Source organism: Xiphophorus maculatus, chromosome 17, assembly GCF_002775205.1.
Source record: "Xiphophorus maculatus strain JP 163 A chromosome 17, X_maculatus-5.0-male, whole genome shotgun sequence".
In the NCBI taxonomy this organism is placed as follows: Eukaryota; Metazoa; Chordata; class Actinopteri; order Cyprinodontiformes; family Poeciliidae; genus Xiphophorus; species Xiphophorus maculatus.
Window position 1 is genome coordinate 7586049 of NC_036459.1, and position 17818 is coordinate 7603866.

Consider the following 17818-nt stretch of genomic DNA (forward strand, 5'->3'; position numbering starts at 1 on the left):
GAAGTGATGACTGAGAGAAAAACACTTTTAGAAAATATTCTCTGTCATTTGTAATTTCTGTTTCAGAAAAAAAACGGAGAAATAAATGTAATCGGACATCAGATTTGGTATATTTTTAAGCCATATCGTCCAGAATTTATTGTAACAGTTTTAGTTGAATGTTTATTCATGTTCTCATATTCATTCTTTGATTCAAAAAGGTTTTAAAGAAGAAAACGATGTTCCAGTCTTTTAAATCTGCCTTTTCTCGCTCCAAAGCTGTGACCCCCAGTCAGGGCAGTGCGTTTGCCGGGCGCACATGTTCGGACGCCTCTGCGATCAGGTCGAGTCCGGATTCTACTTCATCTCTTTGGATCACTACACGTACGAAGCTGAAGAGGCTCAACACGGCCCTGTAAGCGTATGAAACTGGTTTTGAATGTTTCTTCCTTTTCTGATCTACCTACTCCAACATTTTGAGAAATCTCTTCTTTATCTCAGGGGGTCAAATCTGTTGCGAGGGCCTATCCTCAGGACCGGAGCCCCACATGGACCGGGATGGGCTTTGCTCATGTCCCTGAAGGCGGGTACATAGAGTTCAATGTCAATAACATCCCACAGTCAATGGACTACGACATACTTGTACGCTACGAGCCGCAGGTAACGTACAGGAAGGTTTTTCTTATTTTATCAGTCTTAGCTACCTGCTTGTGTTTCAGTATGGTAGTTTGGTTTCTATATTAGTCCTGTCACAATAGCATATTTTGCTGGACGATAAATTGTCCCAGAACTTATTGCGATAAATGATAATATCGTTGTTTTGAGACCATTTTTAAGTGATATGAGAGTAATAATGGCATTAAAAAATGCAAGAACACATTCACAATGATCAATAAACTTTAAATTCTAATGGACATTTAAACACTGGAACTGGAAGACATTTGAAATATCCAAAATAAATAAATAAAGCATTATTTTCTGTATTTCAGAAATACAGAAAATAATGCTTTGATCTCAACTATACCAAAATAAAGGGATAGTTGAGACCAAAGCACCAAACTGAAGACTTTTATCATCCAGTTTTTGGTAGAAAAGAAAAGAGAAAAACAATAAAGCAAATGAAAATTGAGTTTCTTTTAACTTGTCATACGATTAATTGATTTATTGTTTATTGTGACAGGCATAATTTATATATGTGATCTCTTTCTAATTGAGTCTGAAGTAATTATTGTCCTTCTGAAACATCAATTGTCTGTTTTTTTGACAGAGGCCGTCAGATTTTAATCACCAAGCATTTTGTAATATTTGAAAGAGTTCAACAAAGTTCTTAGGGCCTTTATTAAAGGGCACATATCATACAAAATTCACATTTTGCACATTTTTGTACTTCCATTTGGGTTTCAACTGATTCTAAAAACAGCCAAAGCACTTAAAAATTTTTGGCAGTAGGTTAATGTGTTTTGGTGTATGAAAAACGAGCCGTTACAAAAACCTCTAGAATGTAATGTCACAAATCAGCAGGCACTGCCCCTCAACTAGTCACCCACACCAACCCATGCCTATTACCTAGCAACGCGAGTCAAACCCAGGCCGCTACCGAACAACCACAGCCAAGCCCGTTACCAAGCGACCCAAACTGAGCTCCAGAAATCAACAACTCTGGTTTTGGTCAGCTTCCAAAATCAGAGGGAACGATTGTCCGACCAAAAGTCTACAATTGAACGAAACAGAGCTAACCCAAATCTGGAATGGTTGTTATGGTAACTTTGCTTTGCTGTATGAGCTCTATGAGCTCAGAATGTCTGAAAAGGACCACAGAGTAAACATATTATTGCGTGTTTGTGTTTACAGCTGCCGCAGCAGTGGGAGCAGGTGACCGTTCGGGTCGAGCGCCCCGTCTTCAACCCGCCGAGCTACACCGCTCACTGCAGCACCTCCGCCCAGAGCGGAGACGAGCAGTTCATCTCTCTCCCACCTGGATCCAGGTAAAACATTTGCTGCACTTCCTGCCAGGTGTTAAGATGCCAGGGTGTCCACACATCCTTGAAAAGTTCAAAAAAGTGTAAGTTGGCTAATTACAGGTCTTAAATTTTGGCATCACAGGACTATTCAATCTTGTATGTAGTTCTTTTTTGTTTTAATGGCGGTTGACAAAAAACTATAGGAAGCATTACCGTCACCAACTGGTAAGGAGTGAGGACCATATAACGGAAGAGAAATTACCCAAAAAAGAAAAAAAAGCTAGATCCCATTTCTATGCAGTGTTTTTTCTTTTGTCAGGCAAAAGTTTGAGTTGCACACAGACATCTTTACTGCGTTCTGTGACTTATGACGGAGTATTAGGGCCACGCTAGGAAAATGTAAAAAATTACAAGGAAAAGTCATAATATTTTGAGAATAAAGTTGTACAACAATAAAGTGTAAATATACAAAAATACAGTTAGAATATTACAACTTTATTCTCATAATTGTATTTATCTTTTCTTAGTATAGAACTAATACTTTGTGATAGTAATTCATGGTAGTGGCTAGCTAACTAGCGTGGCGACCTGTCCAGGGTGACCCCGCCTCTCGCCCAGAACGTTAGCTAGAGATAGGCACCGGCACCTCCCGACCCCACTAGGGATAAAGGTGTTAGAAAATGGATGGATGTTGGCTGGAAGACATTTGTTTTTACCATTGGCTCGCTTTTGTTGCCAGCACACACACGAACCAGCAGAAGCCTCGACCGATCCCCTATCTTTATAGTTTTCTTTGGTCTTAAATTTCGTTCAACCTGGAATTAAAAAGTCTTAAATCTGACCCTGGATACACGCTAAACTGACCCTGATGTGTGTTGCAGGCATGTGCTGCTCGTGAGTCCGGTGTGTTTGGAGAAAGGACTGAACTACACCATCCGTCTGACTTTCCCGCGGTACTCTTTGGACAGCCACATCCAGAATCCACACACGCTCGTCGACTCTGTATGTTTTCTTTTTTTCAAAACATTTATTTGCATTGAACGCCTCCTAGAGCTCCATATAAAGTCATCTGACATTGTTCAAGCTCTGAAATACTCCCACAAACCCTCTGCTCTGTTTTTAGCTGGTGTTGATGCCCCGGGTCAGAGAGATGGAAATGTTTCATGGGATGGAGGGTGAGGAAGCGTGGGACACATTTCAGCGCTACAGATGTTTGGAAAGCAGCCGTAGCGTCATCAAAAGCCCGATGACGGACATCTGCAATGACTACATCTTCAGCATCTCTGCTCTGCTGCACAAAGGAGCAATGAGTAAGTTACTGGTTAGGTTGTGTCTCAAGTCGTTGATTTTTGGTCCCTTAGATGATATCTTGTTTGTTTGAGGCTCTTTTTAATCTCTTTCTCAAATTTAAAGCAGAATATAAAAGTTCATGGACCACCAAAACAAAACTAATCTAAAAAGAAATCTAATAAATTCTCTTGGCTACTTCTCTGATTGCTGCTCCTTCAAACTTTTTAGCTAGTTGGATATAGTTTTACTTTTTCCATAGATGATAAATTGAGATATTCAAAACTTGGGGCATCTATTATAGCCAATCCTTGCTTTAAACCTTTTCTCAACATTACTTTAACTGACCTGTCCACTGTTTCTTGATCTTCATGATGCTAGTTGTAACAAACCTCTGAGGTTTTCACAAAACAAACTGAGATTAAACTACAAGCAGCTGGAATCTATCTGATAGTTAATGACTTCTAGAAACAAATGGATCCATAAGATCTCAGTTTAGGTGTAGGAGAATAAAGGCAGCTAAATACAAATCAAATAAAACGTTTACAAAATCCTGTATCTACTTCCTTCTACTATGTGTTAACTATTTATTTGCCACCCAGCTTGCCACTGCGACCCTCAGGGTTCCATCAGCGCCGTGTGCGATCCCAGCGGCGGTCAGTGTCGATGTCGACCCAACGTGGTCGGCAGAAACTGCGACCACTGCGCTCCGGCTACGTTTCTGTTCAGTCCTGCTGGCTGCAGATGTGAGTGTCAGAAATCGCTTCACTTTGCTGTGCGGTGGCCCAACTCTTCTCATTAATGATAATTTAATTTAACCCCCAGCTTGTGACTGCGACCCGCTGGGCTCCGTCACTCCTTTCTGTCACGAATCAACTGGTCAGTGTGAGTGTGTACAGGGAGCCACAGGACGCCAGTGTTCCCACTGCTTACCGGGTTTTTGGGGGTTCCCTCAGTGCCGACCGTGCCAGTGTAACGGCCATAGCGAGTACTGTCACCCTCAGACCGGAGAGTGTCAGGGGTGCAGAGACTTCACCACCGGACATCACTGTGAGAGGTACAATGTGGCGACAGTAAAGTACACCATTACTGCTGAGCCAGTGTTACATAATTGTCCATTTGTTACTGCATGCTTTAGCATTGCAAAAGAGAAAAAGCAATGAGGAACAAACTGATTTGCAGATGGCCAAAGACACAGTCTTTGGCCATCTGCCAAAGACTGGCAAGTTGTAAACATAAAAATGGGCTCTGATTTTCAAAAACACGGATCACAAAACAGAGTCGTTTGATTGTTGGGCAACAGCAGCAGCTAAAACAACCTTAAGTGCCATTCAGCCAGTCCAGCTAGAAGTTTTGATTTGTTTGATGTTTGTCATCAGAATATTATGAATATTATATAGTAGAATATTTTCCCACAGCGGGGAAATTCAGGTTGCAACAGCAACAAACTGACAAACAACAGATGCGTTTAGGTACACAAAAAATGCATAAAAAATTAAGAATAATATACTGTACAGTAAGGACAACATTACGACATAAAAATCTTGTGCAGTTATCAAAAATAACAATCCAGTCTAATGTGCAACTGAGTAGGATTATTTTTTAAAATGTAGAAAAACGTGTATATTTGTGGATTAAAATCTACAGACTAGTTGCAATGTGTGAAAATAAAATTTTGTAGAAATGTTATCAAAAATGAGTAAAACTGTGCAACAGGAATGTAAACCTAGTTTGTTGGTAGCAGTGATGGTTATAGAGTCTGAGAGCAGGTGGGAGGAAGGATCTGTGATAATGCTTCTTTGTGCACTTAGGATGCAGCAATCATATGTATATTTTTCATGTTTATATTATTGTACATAACACAGTAAAAAACAGACCTCTATCAAGATATATAACAAAACACACAAGGGCCCAGAATGGAGCCTTGGGGAACTCCATATTTAAGTGGAGCTGCAAGTTGAGACCGAAACATCTGGAGAGTGCTGGAAGCTTCACACTGTTAATAATGAGAAACTTTGAGTTTGTAAAAACTCAACAGAACAAATCTGAAACAAATCTATGAAATCTCTCTCCTTTTTTAGATGTATGAATGGTTACCATGGTGACCCGGAGCTGGGATCAGGGAGCCACTGTCGCCCCTGCATGTGTCCGGACGGACCCCGCAGTGGTCGGCATTTTGCAGACAGCTGTTACCTTCTAACCAATCAGATGGTGTGCGTGTGCAGCCACGGCTACAAAGGTGCATTTTACAGATTTGTTATTATGTAAGCAGCACAAAAGCATCATTTTGTCATCATGTCGTCAAGTCACACAGATCTCAAGATGTTGCACCTCTTCTACCTCCCTATAATTTACTTTAAAAAAAAAAAATTTGTTTTCTTTTGTCATCCAGGAACCAGGTGTGATGAGTGCGCCCCGGGTTATTATGGGAACCCTCTCATTCCCGGTGGCCGCTGCACGCCCTGTGATTGCAACAACAACATTGACATGCATGACCCAGGATCCTGCGATGTCCGCACAGGTGCCTGTCTCAAATGTCTGTACCACACGCAGGGCCACTCATGCCAGCAATGCAAACAGGGATATTACGGCGACGCCGCCACACAGAGCTGCCGGAGTGAGTATAGATACACAAAAAGAAACTCGGCTTATGCTTTGCTTCCATCGAGCCAGACGATTTAGGAACTTTTATAGCAGATCTTGAGCAGTGATTCTTCAAACCTTCTGAACTTTTGTCCAATTTGGAGGGTATATATTCATTGCTTTTTCAAATATGTTAAAGTTAAGTTCTTCCTCATGTCTTCTTATATCTTGTAGTAAATACGCATTTCTAACACATACTATAGCAACGTGATCAAAAGAAAATGGAGCTTAACTCTTACAATTTAAATCCAAAGGAGCCTGTAACTGAAAACATTGTATCCTTACAGATTACTTTCTACAATTTAGATGTACTTTTCTAGAAATTACAGACAATGTTCCCAAATCCAAAGTGTATTTTCCAGAATTTAAAAGTTACTTTTTCTGAAAGTTTGTAGTTACATTTTGTGCTAGACTTTAGAAAAAGCTTAAATGGGCAGTAGTTTTATACTGCCCATTTAAAAACTATCTTTTAATCTCAAAAAAGATAGTTTTTTTGTGTGTACTGTTAATGTTTTACAAATATTGCACCTCATATTAAAGATGGCCATGAGGTGTTTAATTGAAATGTTGTTAAATTTTTAGTAAACACTAAAATATTTAAAAATGACCTTTTTGAGACCAAGATGGAGTCATATGCCAGACATTTGATAGCAACCATTCTTCAAATTTGCAGCTTATTAATGTTCTGCAATATGTAGTTTTCATTTTGCATAGGGCACCAAAACCGGCCCCAGCCCAGAGGCCCTTATTCTTCTGAGAACCCTGGCTACATTCCCTGAAGTTTAAGGAAATTAAATTACCGTATTTTCCGCACTATAAGGCGCACCTAAAAACCTTCAGTTTTCTCAAAAGCCGACAGTGCGCCTTATAATCCGGTGCGCCTTATATATGGATCAATATTGAGCCACAACAGGTCTGGCAACTACGGTAAGCAGCCGCCGACTTCATTTTCCCCCGTGGAAGAAGAAACGGGAAAGCAGATGCCGATGCAGCCAGCGGTGCACGCTGGGTTTTGTGTAAAGACCCCAAACTGGCAGAGTTTAAGCTCAAGGCGATCAGTCACACAGTAGAACAGGGGAATGGGCTCTTTGCACCTGCCGCGCTGATGTCACAACCGCATGCCCAAATGCGGCTCTCTTTTTTCGCTTTGAGTTACCATGACAGCTAGAAAAGACAAAGTCTTATTTCAGACGCAAATAAAACAATACTATGAACATTGCTGTCTTCCTAATATAATGGGCTTTTACGTTTTCGTGGATTTCCAAACGATCCTGAATTAAGAAGACGATGGCTTGTAAATATTCGTCGCTACCAGTTAAAGCTAACGCGCACAGCAAAATTTACAGCCTTCATTTCATTCCGGATCAACTTCTTCAGCCTAAAGAAGAAGGTAAAGGAGCCTCCCGTGTTATTTCCATGTTATCACTTCTGTATTCAGCCTGAAAGAGAGTTTATGGGAACCAGAGAGCAGACCAGAGCCAGACAGCCGAGCTACTGATCTGCCTGTACAAACCGCTGTAAACACCGTCCTGCTTCATAAGAAGCATGCAAAACTAATAAAGCGAAATAACACGGAGACCTTAAGGAACACGGCCATATTTTTCTAAACGCAACAACTTTGAACCTGAACAGTCAGCTGAACTAGAACGCCGACACCAGAGCTAATGTTAAGCTATGGGCTCGTTGTGCTTCAGAAGCAAAAAGCCGTAAAATCCCCGTTACTTGGTCTCTGACACTAACGACAATAAACCACGTAATATACTTGAACATAAGGTAAAAACATTGTCCGTTAGAATGGATGAAAAATGTTTAGATACTTAAATAGCACATTTTTACAAGAAAAATGTCTAGCATAAGCTAAAGCTAATGTTAGCCACAAAGTTTAAAGAAAGTAAAACTCACCTTCGTATCTGTGTATAACGAGGCGAACATCTTAAAAACCTTTCTCCAGTTTACTTGTCAGGGCTTCGGATCGATGTTAATCATTAAGCTGAGGTGCAAAGAGCCCACAGAGCAGCAGCGAGAGAATTTAACATGAACAATCAATGGTGCGGAAGTGGAGGAAGCAACAGCTGTTCATTTTGGGAATGAACGGAGTTTTCAGAACGCTGGTTTGTAATCTATTAATAAAGTTTGACTGACCTATCTGACTATTTTGTTGACATTCCCTTTATCGCAGTTCCATCTAATGGATGCATAACGTAACCCCAGCCTCTACTGTAGCATCTATTCTATGCGCCTTATAATGCGGTGCGCCTTATATATGAAAAAAGTTTTAAAATAGGCCATTCATTGAAGGTGCGCCTTATAATGCGGTGCGCCTTATAGTGCGGAAAATACGGTAACTATAGTGACTCTAACCCTATAGTATTTGAATGTGCAGGTTACTTTTCAAAGATTAAAAGGGACATTTTTATACTTAAATTTGGGTTTCTGCTGCTTCTAAAAACAACCCAGGTGCTTAAAAAAACAAACAAATACCCAACTGTTTTTCGGCAATAAGTTAATGTTTTTTGGTATTTGGAAAATGAGCCATTTCAAAAACCTCACGAATGTTCAGTTGACATTCCAGCGTTACCTAGCAACCCCCGCCGAGCCCAGCCCCGTCACCTAGCAACCCAGCTGGAGCTCCAACACTTTTAGCTCCATCTTAACCTGTTAAAGAAAATGTAATAGGTGACCTTTAACTAATGGGTACTTTTTGTAACTGGTCTTTAAAATGTGTTGATTTAAAACTTGATACTGAAATTTGGCATAACTCTGCAGAACCTACAGCTTTTCTTGGAGCTCACAGGTTACTTTTGGAGGCTGGTTTGGGTGTATTATGAATTAATTTCAGAAAGCCTGAACACCACTTTAAAAGATTCAAAGAAAGTCTGACTTCCTAGAAGTAAATATAACATATGCCTTGTCTTCCTTTTTAAAAAAGAGTGCATGTGCAACTCATTGGGGACGACATCTTATGTCTGTCCAACCCCTGACGACTGCCGCTGTGACCAGCATAATGGCCAGTGTTCCTGCCTGCCCAACGTGGTCGGGCAAAACTGTGACCGCTGCGCTCCCAATACGTGGAACCTCGCCAGTGGAACGGGCTGCCAACGATGCGACTGCGACCCTATCCACGCTGCCGGGTCTTCCTGCGATGTGGTGAGTCAGACGCAAAGCAAAACTTCAGTCATAGCATGAGCAAAATATTTTAGATTTTGGGTAGGCTGATGATGAGGTAAGTTACGGCACGTTGGAGGAGTAGGATCAGAACTGGGCTATTAGTATTGTCATCTAAAGCAGGTGAGCAATTAAGGTGTTTTCAGTTTGACTGGTAATGAAAATTGAAAGATCTGTTACATTTTCAGCTGCTGTGGTTTACTTTCACACTGCACTGTCAAAAAATCCAAACAAATTTAAAACCCTGTTCCCCTCCTCACCTGTGGTGGCGCTGCACCAATAACTACAGAAGGAAATGACCCAAAAACCTCTGAAGAAGACATGAAATGTAAACAAAAATAGAGTAGGATTTCTCTTTTGTTGTTGGTATAAGATCACAAGCCTTTTCTCCCGCTAGCGCTAAACAAGTGCATTTGTTTTAGTTCTATTTACCCAGAATGCCCTGCACTATAGATTATAGTGTTTAATAGTTTTTGGAGAAAGCAGGAAAACTGAAGGAGGAGACCAATTAAAACGGAGGGGCCTGATCAAAGTGAAGGATCTGGAAACCAAACGGGAAAGAAGCCTGAAAATAATCTAAGATAAATAAGTTAAAATTTACAAGACAAGGGAAAATAAAATAATAACAGATAAATATGATCAAACAGAAATTGAAACGCTGGAGGAACGTGTCGGATTTTGAAAAAAATCACAGGAAAATTGAAGCAACTAGTGAATAAGTCTGCCATACGAATCTAAACCAGAATTTAAAGACCAAGAAATAACCAAACTAAATCCCAAAGTAGCCAGTAACTGACTCGAACTCTAAGTGCTGCTCTACTGAGCTGCTGCTGCCAGAGTTTTTCCATAGATCAACACGGGAATTTTACACAGGGGAAAACAGCAGGGTTCTCTTATCTTTCCACTAAACACTCTGATCTCTGTTTGTGTAACTCCTTTGATATATTCACCAAAGCTACAAGGGCATTCTTCCAATTTCTGCTTTCCTTTTGCTTTGCTTTCAATAACCGCACACATGTGTATACAAAAAACTGAAATGTTACTCTCTCACAAACCTTTGTGTTTACTGGCTTCTCTCCAGCAGAGGAAGGAAGTCTCAGAATACACAGTGGAACAACTGAATGCACATTTAATTCAGAGGCTAAAAAAGCAACTACAAAACTCCATTGTCTCTGCACCAAAAAGCCTTGAAAATTACCACTTTCTGCACAGTGTTAGGCTAAAATTCATGTGAATTAACTGGATTTGTGTTGTTGCCTTCCTGTAGGTTACAGGTCAGTGTGTGTGCAAACCGGGTTTCAGTGGCAGGACGTGTCGAGAATGCAAAGAGCTGTTCTGGGGAAATCCAGAGGTCAAATGTCACGGTAGGACTTTATCACTCATCACAAGCACCTACAGCACATTTGAGAGAATCTAAAATCTAGTGTCAAATCACGATTAGTCGATTATTAAACTAATCAACTAATTTAGTAAATCAATTAATCGTTAACTGGTGTATACAGACTCTAAAAAAGACCATTTACTCAAAGAACAACATATTCATTGCAGTGAGTAAGCCAAATCACAAAAATATATACATTTTTTATAGAAGATAAAGAAAACTTTATCTGTAAATATGTTCTACCAAAATCTCCATGTCATAGTTTTAGCTTCACCCGCTAATAATCGCTGCAAAAAATCTCTTTAAGCACCTTCTGCTATCTAGTTATTAATTGATTAATCCAATAAATAGTCAACAGATCAGCCCTGTTCACATGTTGAGTATTTTTTTAGCTGCAAATTCATCTTCTTCTACAAATGGAATGGAATCCTGTTAATGCATATTAAGCAATATTTAAAAAAGAAATTGAATTGTTTATTTGCATATTTTAATGTATTTCTAATAATTTTTAATAGTTTTTTTTTTTAAATGCTTAAATGAGAAATCTGCAGAATTTCAGTTTTCGTATCCAATTAATCGGCAAAAATAATTTTTAGATTAAATCAATAACTAAAATAATTGTTAGTAGCAGCCCTGCTAAAGTCCAGATCCAACTCAATCCAAATTTAAGGTGTTTAATCTGTGGTTTTGTTGCTCAAACTGCTGATTGTTTCCAACTTAGTGGCACAGTAGCTGGAAACAGAAAAAGCCAAAGACATGGCCACAAATGGGATAGATATGGGAGAAACCACACTCATGAGAACCAGATGTCCTCATAGATTCCCAAGCATCCCTGTTTTGTCATGGAACAGATTCCTCATATTCTCCAGCTGCACCTATGCTGGTCTGTTGAGCTGCTACACCAGCTGTATGCTGCTTCCTATCTGAACATGACTCAGTAATGCGCCTGCTTCATGGGAAACGGTGTGAGAAATGAGTGGGAGGGATGTTCTCTGCTCTTACAGTATCTCAGATTCGTACCATTGGTTACTATGTGTAAATTTCAGTCTAATATGCGTTTCTAAAGACAAACATATTGTGTGATCATGACAGAAACATTTGTTTTAGGTTTCAATGGAGCAGCGATGGTTAAAAACTCTGCATTCCTTCTGCCTGACTCATAACCATTCTTTGTCTCAAAGGACGGAAGGAAAGCCTGTTGTTTATTTTTTTTGTGCAAGGACCAGAACTTGAGAGGTTAACAAGACCTTTTTGTATTCAAGCGTAAAATTTCTGGTTGTAGATGAAACGTTTAAATAAGTTCACACCAGAGACAGAAAGTTACACTGAAAGTCGATTCAGCAAAGTACAGGATGTCTACACATCCTTAAAAAGTCATAAATTTGTGTATCTAAAACGGAGATCTTAAAATGTCTTAAACTTATTGAAAAACAGAAACTATAAAGTTTAAAGTAACCTCATAAAAACAACTCAATCCCCTCCATTAATTTCCCAAAATAACTTCCACAACTCTTGTGTGATCTACCAAATCTTACTCTAAGTTCAAACTTCCAAGCAGTAATCGTCATAGATCCAAAAACTGACCTTAATACTTATTTTCTTTGCGATACCAGCTTGCGACTGTGAACCCGAGGGAATCTCCAGTGGTCAGTGTCATCGAGCCACAGGGCAATGTGCCTGCTTAGAAGGCTTCTCCGGCCGTCGCTGTGACCGCTGCGCCACGGGCTACAAGGGGGACTTCCCCATCTGCGAACCCTGCCACCAGTGCTTCTCCGTCTGGGACACCGTTGTAGGCGAGCTGACCAATCAGACTCGTCGTCTGGAGGCCCAAGTTACCGAGCTGCTAACCACTGGAGTGACGGCGCCATACAAGGAGCTGATCAGCAGTCTGGAGAGAAACGCCAAGGCTGTCAGGGAGATTGTGCTAAACAAGACCGCTTCAGAGAAGCTGGAGAACATCCAAGACCTGATACATCTGATCAAGTATGTAATAACATCGAAACAGCAGGATCAAATTTACAGTTTGCTTCAATATCTCATTGTGTTCCCAGTGGAGTGGTGTCATTCCTCAACGGGAATCTGAGCACAACACAGGAAGACCTGAATCATGTTAACGATGTAGCAAACACAACGGAAACAAACTTGGATGTACTGACCGAGGAGGCCAACAAGTTGGAGCAACACGTCCAAATGCTCATACAGCAAGTCCACAACACCAAGAACGCCAACATCCATGGTGAGAAAAATACTTCCTCATAATCACGTCATGCTTAGTTACACTACAGTCTAACAGATTTCAAAGGGATCTATTATAAGAAATTCCCTTTTTGCATGATTTTGTGCTTCCATTTGGGTCTCAACGCCTTCTGAAAACAGTTCAAGTGTTTAAAAAAGTACAACACAGTAATTTTTGCCAATAAGTTAATGTTTTTTGGTGAATAGAAAATTAGCCATTTCAAAAACTTCCCGAATGTTGAGTCACATTCACTGCACATTTACCCAGCAATCCAAACAGAGTTCCAGCAGGTTTGGTCAGTTGGCTTTACGGCTTTATGCGTTGTATAATGGCTGCTGGAAAAGACAGGTGTTTTGTTGTTCACTAAATAGGAAAGCACTTGCTGCATTCTTGTTGGTTGTGCAGGAGGCTCCACTTCTCTTTTGCAAAGATGTATGGTCGTATAATTGCGAATCTGTTTGCAGCCATTTTTAGGTTCAAGTAAAACGTTGAGTTGAGGGGCTTGGCTAGGAGCTTATTTGGATTTAAAGTAACAGAGGCCCTAAAACAGCTCATTCTGAAAGGAGCTAGAATAGGCAGAACTGAGCAGACTAAAATCTCATTATCTACACAATGGGTCTTCAAAGAAGTCTGGTTGGTTAGTCCAAAATACTCCGATTACTTCAGTTTCACTGACTTCAAATGAAAATGAATCAGGTTTGTTGTTCAGCTTTTTCTTTAAGAATAAATTTGATTCCTCAACTTTGTGGTTTGTAGGAGCCATGAACACAATTTCTGCTGCACACATGGAGTCCCAAGATGCAGAGCTTCGCTCCAATGCCACAACCAGTGATCCTGGCAACACTCTGGAGCAGTCAGCTGCATTACGGAAAGCCACTGAGGACAAACTGAGCAGTAGTCAGAGGGAGTTTGACCGGAAACACCAAAGAAACGCGCAGAAGCTGGACAAGCTGTCCAAAGAGTTGGACATGTTTGACTTGTCCTCGCTTAGTGAGAAGGTGAGAGACACTGGGAGGTGTAATCAAGTCAACACAACCTCAGCTGGTCGCCAGCGTCTTATCGTGATGCTTTTGTAGATGTGTGGCGGCTCAGGTGAAGGGGAGAGCTGCTCCACCTGCGGCGGATTCGGGTGTGACAGGGAGGACAGAGCGCCCCACTGTGGAGGGGAGGGATGCACCGGTTTCGTCACAACGTCTCAAACTGCCCTGAAATCCTCCCAGAAGCTGGGCCAGGAGATCCAGCAGGCCATGGAGGAGGTGGACAAGCTCTCCAGGATGGTGAGAGGAAGAATGGAGGGAATCAGGATGCACCTGAGCAGGAATAGGAGGGAAAAATACTTCAGTGCATTTATACGTTTATTTATCATACATCCATCTGTTTGTTGATTATCCATCATCCATCTATCCATCCATCATCCATTTGTTGATCATCCATCCATCAGTCTGTTGATTATCCAACCCTTATCCGTCCATTTGTTGATTATCCATCCATCAACTGTAAAATGTAGACTTTAAATCTGGGCTGAATTTATCATAAACTCTGAAAATTTAAGTCTGGAAAAAAACTAAAATCCTGCCAGAACATTTGTAGGAATGTAATCGGATACAGAGAGCTAATATCAGATATTTTTTTACGGTCAGGTTTGGGAAGCAAACATCCGCGCAAATGAGGCCAAAGCGAAGGCGATGGATGTGCTGATCTCATCCAATCGCAGCAAAGAGAGAGTAGAGCAGAGCAACAAGCAACTCCGTGACCTCATCAAAGAGATCCGCGACCTTTTGACCAGTAAGTTTATCAACATCTCCTCAGCTAACCGCAGTTTAGAGAGCAAAATAACAGCAGGTTTGTTTCTGATGGAGCAGATGAGAAGGCAGATGCTTCTGTGATCGAGGCGGTGGCCAATGAGGTGCTGGCTCTGGAGATGCCGACATCGGCGGAGAAGCTGCGGGAGCTGACCAATGAGATCAGGGAGAAGGTGGGCACTCTGACCAGTGTGGAGGAGATCCTCAGTCAGAGCGCCAAAGACATCCGAAGTGCAGAATCTCTCCTGACTCGGGCCAAATCAGCAAGGTAACTCCCAGAGTCCTGTTCTTCATAGTTTCACGTCCAGAGTGACAGATTTGTTGCTATATTTTAGAGGTTTCTTTATATTTAAAGAAACAGTTTTAAGATCATACTTTCATATGCACCTTTACAAGAGTGTGACAAACCCATTTATACTACAAATACAAGTGACAACTATAAATTAATTTTAATTACTGTCACATTTTCCAATTTCATAAGTCAAAGATACCCAAACCAAATGACAAAATTCAGGCAGTTCAGATGAATAAAATGAAAACAAATCAGAACATTAACCTGAGCTCACGTATTTGAAGAAACTGTTAAGAAATGCAGTTTTGGATTAAAAAGAATGAACAATAAAGCTGCAAAAATGGCTAAAAAGTATAAGCCACTGATGCATAATGTGCCATTTGTTGGATAATTGTTTTAAAATTATCATTAGTTTTCCTCCAACATAAAATCAAAACTTAAAAATGTCAATATTAATAAATTTGTAGATTATTGACTTTACCATTCAGTGCACTTACACTGCTTTTCCAGGAGATGGAGTCAGAGTTCTCTAATGTTTTAATATAAAAGATGCAAAAACTACTTCTCTCTCTATTCGACATTAACTCAAACTAAAATCTGATCCATTTAGGTCAGTTAGGATTACTTAAACTATTTTACTACTTTATTTCCAGTTTTACATATTAAGTTTAACGCCTTTGGGCAATTTGGGAAAGCCCAGATGATGGTTACATCGCTTGTAATGCACATTTAAATAACTGGAGGCAAATATGTGGAGACATTTTAAGACACATGAATGGAAATAGAGAAGAGAATGAATATATGAATTAATTTTATAGTTTTGTGTGTAGAAAACTATACATAAAATGGATTTTAATTTGGAGTGCTCAGATATGCCATTTTGGAACATAAACCCAACTCAGATTTGGATTTATGCTCCAAGTCTGAAATGCGGACAAATACTACTAAGGAACATGGGAGAGGTAATTCAAGAAAGTCATGGAACAGAAAAACTGTATTTATGAATTAAATACATAATTTAATTATGTATTAAACTTAGTTTTTTTCTTGCATTAGTGAGGAGGCATCAAATGTGACGGCGATGGCGCACACAGTGAAGGCGGCGTTGGAAAAGACTGAGCGTGCTCAGAGCATCGCCATGGACGCCATTCAGCTGGCCAATAACAACACAAAAGAAACCACAGACCTGATCAACTCTGTGAGTTTGACCAATAAAAAGCATAAAGTCATTAAAAAAATCAATTCGTCCAATATTGAATGCAACACATAACATTCACATTTTGTACATTTTTGTACTTCCACTGCTTCTAAAAACAAGAGCTTAACAAAAGCAGCCAGTCGTTTTACCACCACATAATGGCTGCTGGAAAAGACAAATGCTTTGTTGTTGACTTTCCATCCAGAAACCACTTGCTTATTGTTGGTTGTGCTGGAGGCTCTACTAAGGCTTTTCAACGATGTATGGCTGTATAACTGCGCATGTTTGCAGCCATTTTTATGCGCAAGTGTAAACGTTGAGTTAGGTGGGCGTGGCCAGCAGCAGCTTATTTGGATTTAAAGTGGCAAGACAGACTAAAATTATGATGCTGTATTAAGGTCATTGTAGATAGAAAAAAGGGAGTAGACTTTTTACAAAAAACTTGGAAATTTTGTAATTAATTTACAAAATTTTTTAGAATAAAAAGAACATGAAGTCAGAAAGTCAAAAATTTGCACAAAAAAAACCCCATCAAATTTTGAGATGTCAGAAATTTTATGGAAAAATATTGCAAATTTGAGATTGAAAAGTCAAAAATTGGCTCACAAAAACGTTCAAATTTTGAAGTATTTCTGTTTCAAAAGTAAAAAATTATTGACTTTTGGAGCTCCGAAATGTCCTTGTTTTATCTAAAGAATTTCTGAGATTAATCTCAAAATTCTCATTATCTAAGAAAAATTTAGTCCAAAAAAAAATCTAATGAACATGTTTTGAAAATGGGTTTATGTTTCAGGTCGAATCAGAGACGGTACAATCGGAGCTGAAGCTCAGTGAGACCACCGGTCGTCTGTTGGAGCTGGAGCATGAGGTGGGCCTGCTGAGGCAGAACAACCTGGAGATGAACCAGAAGCTGGAAACGGCTGAGCGGGTCTCCCAACGGGCCAAAGCGATCGCAGAAGAGGCTCAAAAGGTCTCAAACCTTTACCAACCTGGGAGCTGATAACTTATGTTAAAGATTTAGACTTTTATTTTCCTCCTCTGTCTGTGTAGGAGTTTGATGAGGACCTAAAGGATAAACTGGAGGTGGTGGAAGACTACATGGAGGACAAAGGGGAGTCGGTGCTGCAGGCGAGGAGCAAAGCAGATGATCTGCAGCGAGAAGCCAGAGAGCTGATCACACAGAGCAACAGCAAGCTGCAGAGACTCAGAGGTGAACCGTCACAGAATCATAACCAATAAAGATTTTATGTCCACGTTGATTAATGAGTTAGTCTAAAGCTGATTGATCTTAATGATTAATTGATCAACTACCATAAAAAAAACTTGGGTTTTCTTGTAGCATGACAGATAATTTTTCTTAATATGTTGAATTAAAAAAAAAAAAAACCCTGAAGATTACATTTCAACAAAGTTTGTGTCAATTGTATTAAATGCTGACTGAATAAACATAAAATAGTTTTTTCATATTAGTAAACTTAAAAAATAAAAGATCAAAAGAATAAACTATATGGAAGACTTAACCCTCATGAACAGAGAGATTTTCAGGGCCGTAGACTTTATTTGCCTCTCTTATCTACATTCAGTAGAGAGCAAAACTTTGTTGCTAGCTGTGCTTCGGAGCAAATCTGTGATTTTTTTGTTGAAAAGTTAACGTTACTCCGTTACGAAGCACGGCTGAATTGGCGCTATTAAAGTGAAACTTAAAGGAACTTGTCTAGTGTTTATATTTCTAAATAGAACCGCATAAAGTGCGTTTTGCGTCCCAAAACAAACGTTTGGACCGTTTCTGTTTCCGGTTCAGGGAGGCGGCCTCCGCCATTTTGTTTACAACTCCTCTTAAAGGTGACCAATGGTGCCATCTTCTGGATGGCGGC

At 40.0% G+C, this 17818-nt stretch overlaps 1 protein-coding gene across 1 annotated transcript in view; it reads left to right on the forward strand.

The window, feature by feature from the left end:
- The window catches only part of LOC102232124 (laminin subunit beta-1-like), a 33922-nt gene that overhangs the window by 15451 nt on the left and 653 nt on the right, over positions 1-17818 (forward strand). The window contains exons 13-32 of the mRNA XM_023350065.1: positions 259-394; positions 481-639; positions 1831-1964; positions 2822-2942; positions 3064-3250; positions 3830-3973; positions 4053-4284; positions 5309-5466; positions 5620-5844; positions 8800-9017; positions 10303-10399; positions 12030-12399; positions 12468-12652; positions 13409-13650; positions 13729-13929; positions 14293-14437; positions 14515-14722; positions 15803-15944; positions 16738-16914; positions 16995-17154. Of these exons, the coding sequence (XP_023205833.1) occupies positions 259-394; positions 481-639; positions 1831-1964; positions 2822-2942; positions 3064-3250; positions 3830-3973; positions 4053-4284; positions 5309-5466; positions 5620-5844; positions 8800-9017; positions 10303-10399; positions 12030-12399; positions 12468-12652; positions 13409-13650; positions 13729-13929; positions 14293-14437; positions 14515-14722; positions 15803-15944; positions 16738-16914; positions 16995-17154 (3641 nt within the window). The remainder of the gene's footprint in view (positions 1-258; positions 395-480; positions 640-1830; positions 1965-2821; positions 2943-3063; positions 3251-3829; positions 3974-4052; positions 4285-5308; positions 5467-5619; positions 5845-8799; positions 9018-10302; positions 10400-12029; positions 12400-12467; positions 12653-13408; positions 13651-13728; positions 13930-14292; positions 14438-14514; positions 14723-15802; positions 15945-16737; positions 16915-16994; positions 17155-17818) is intronic.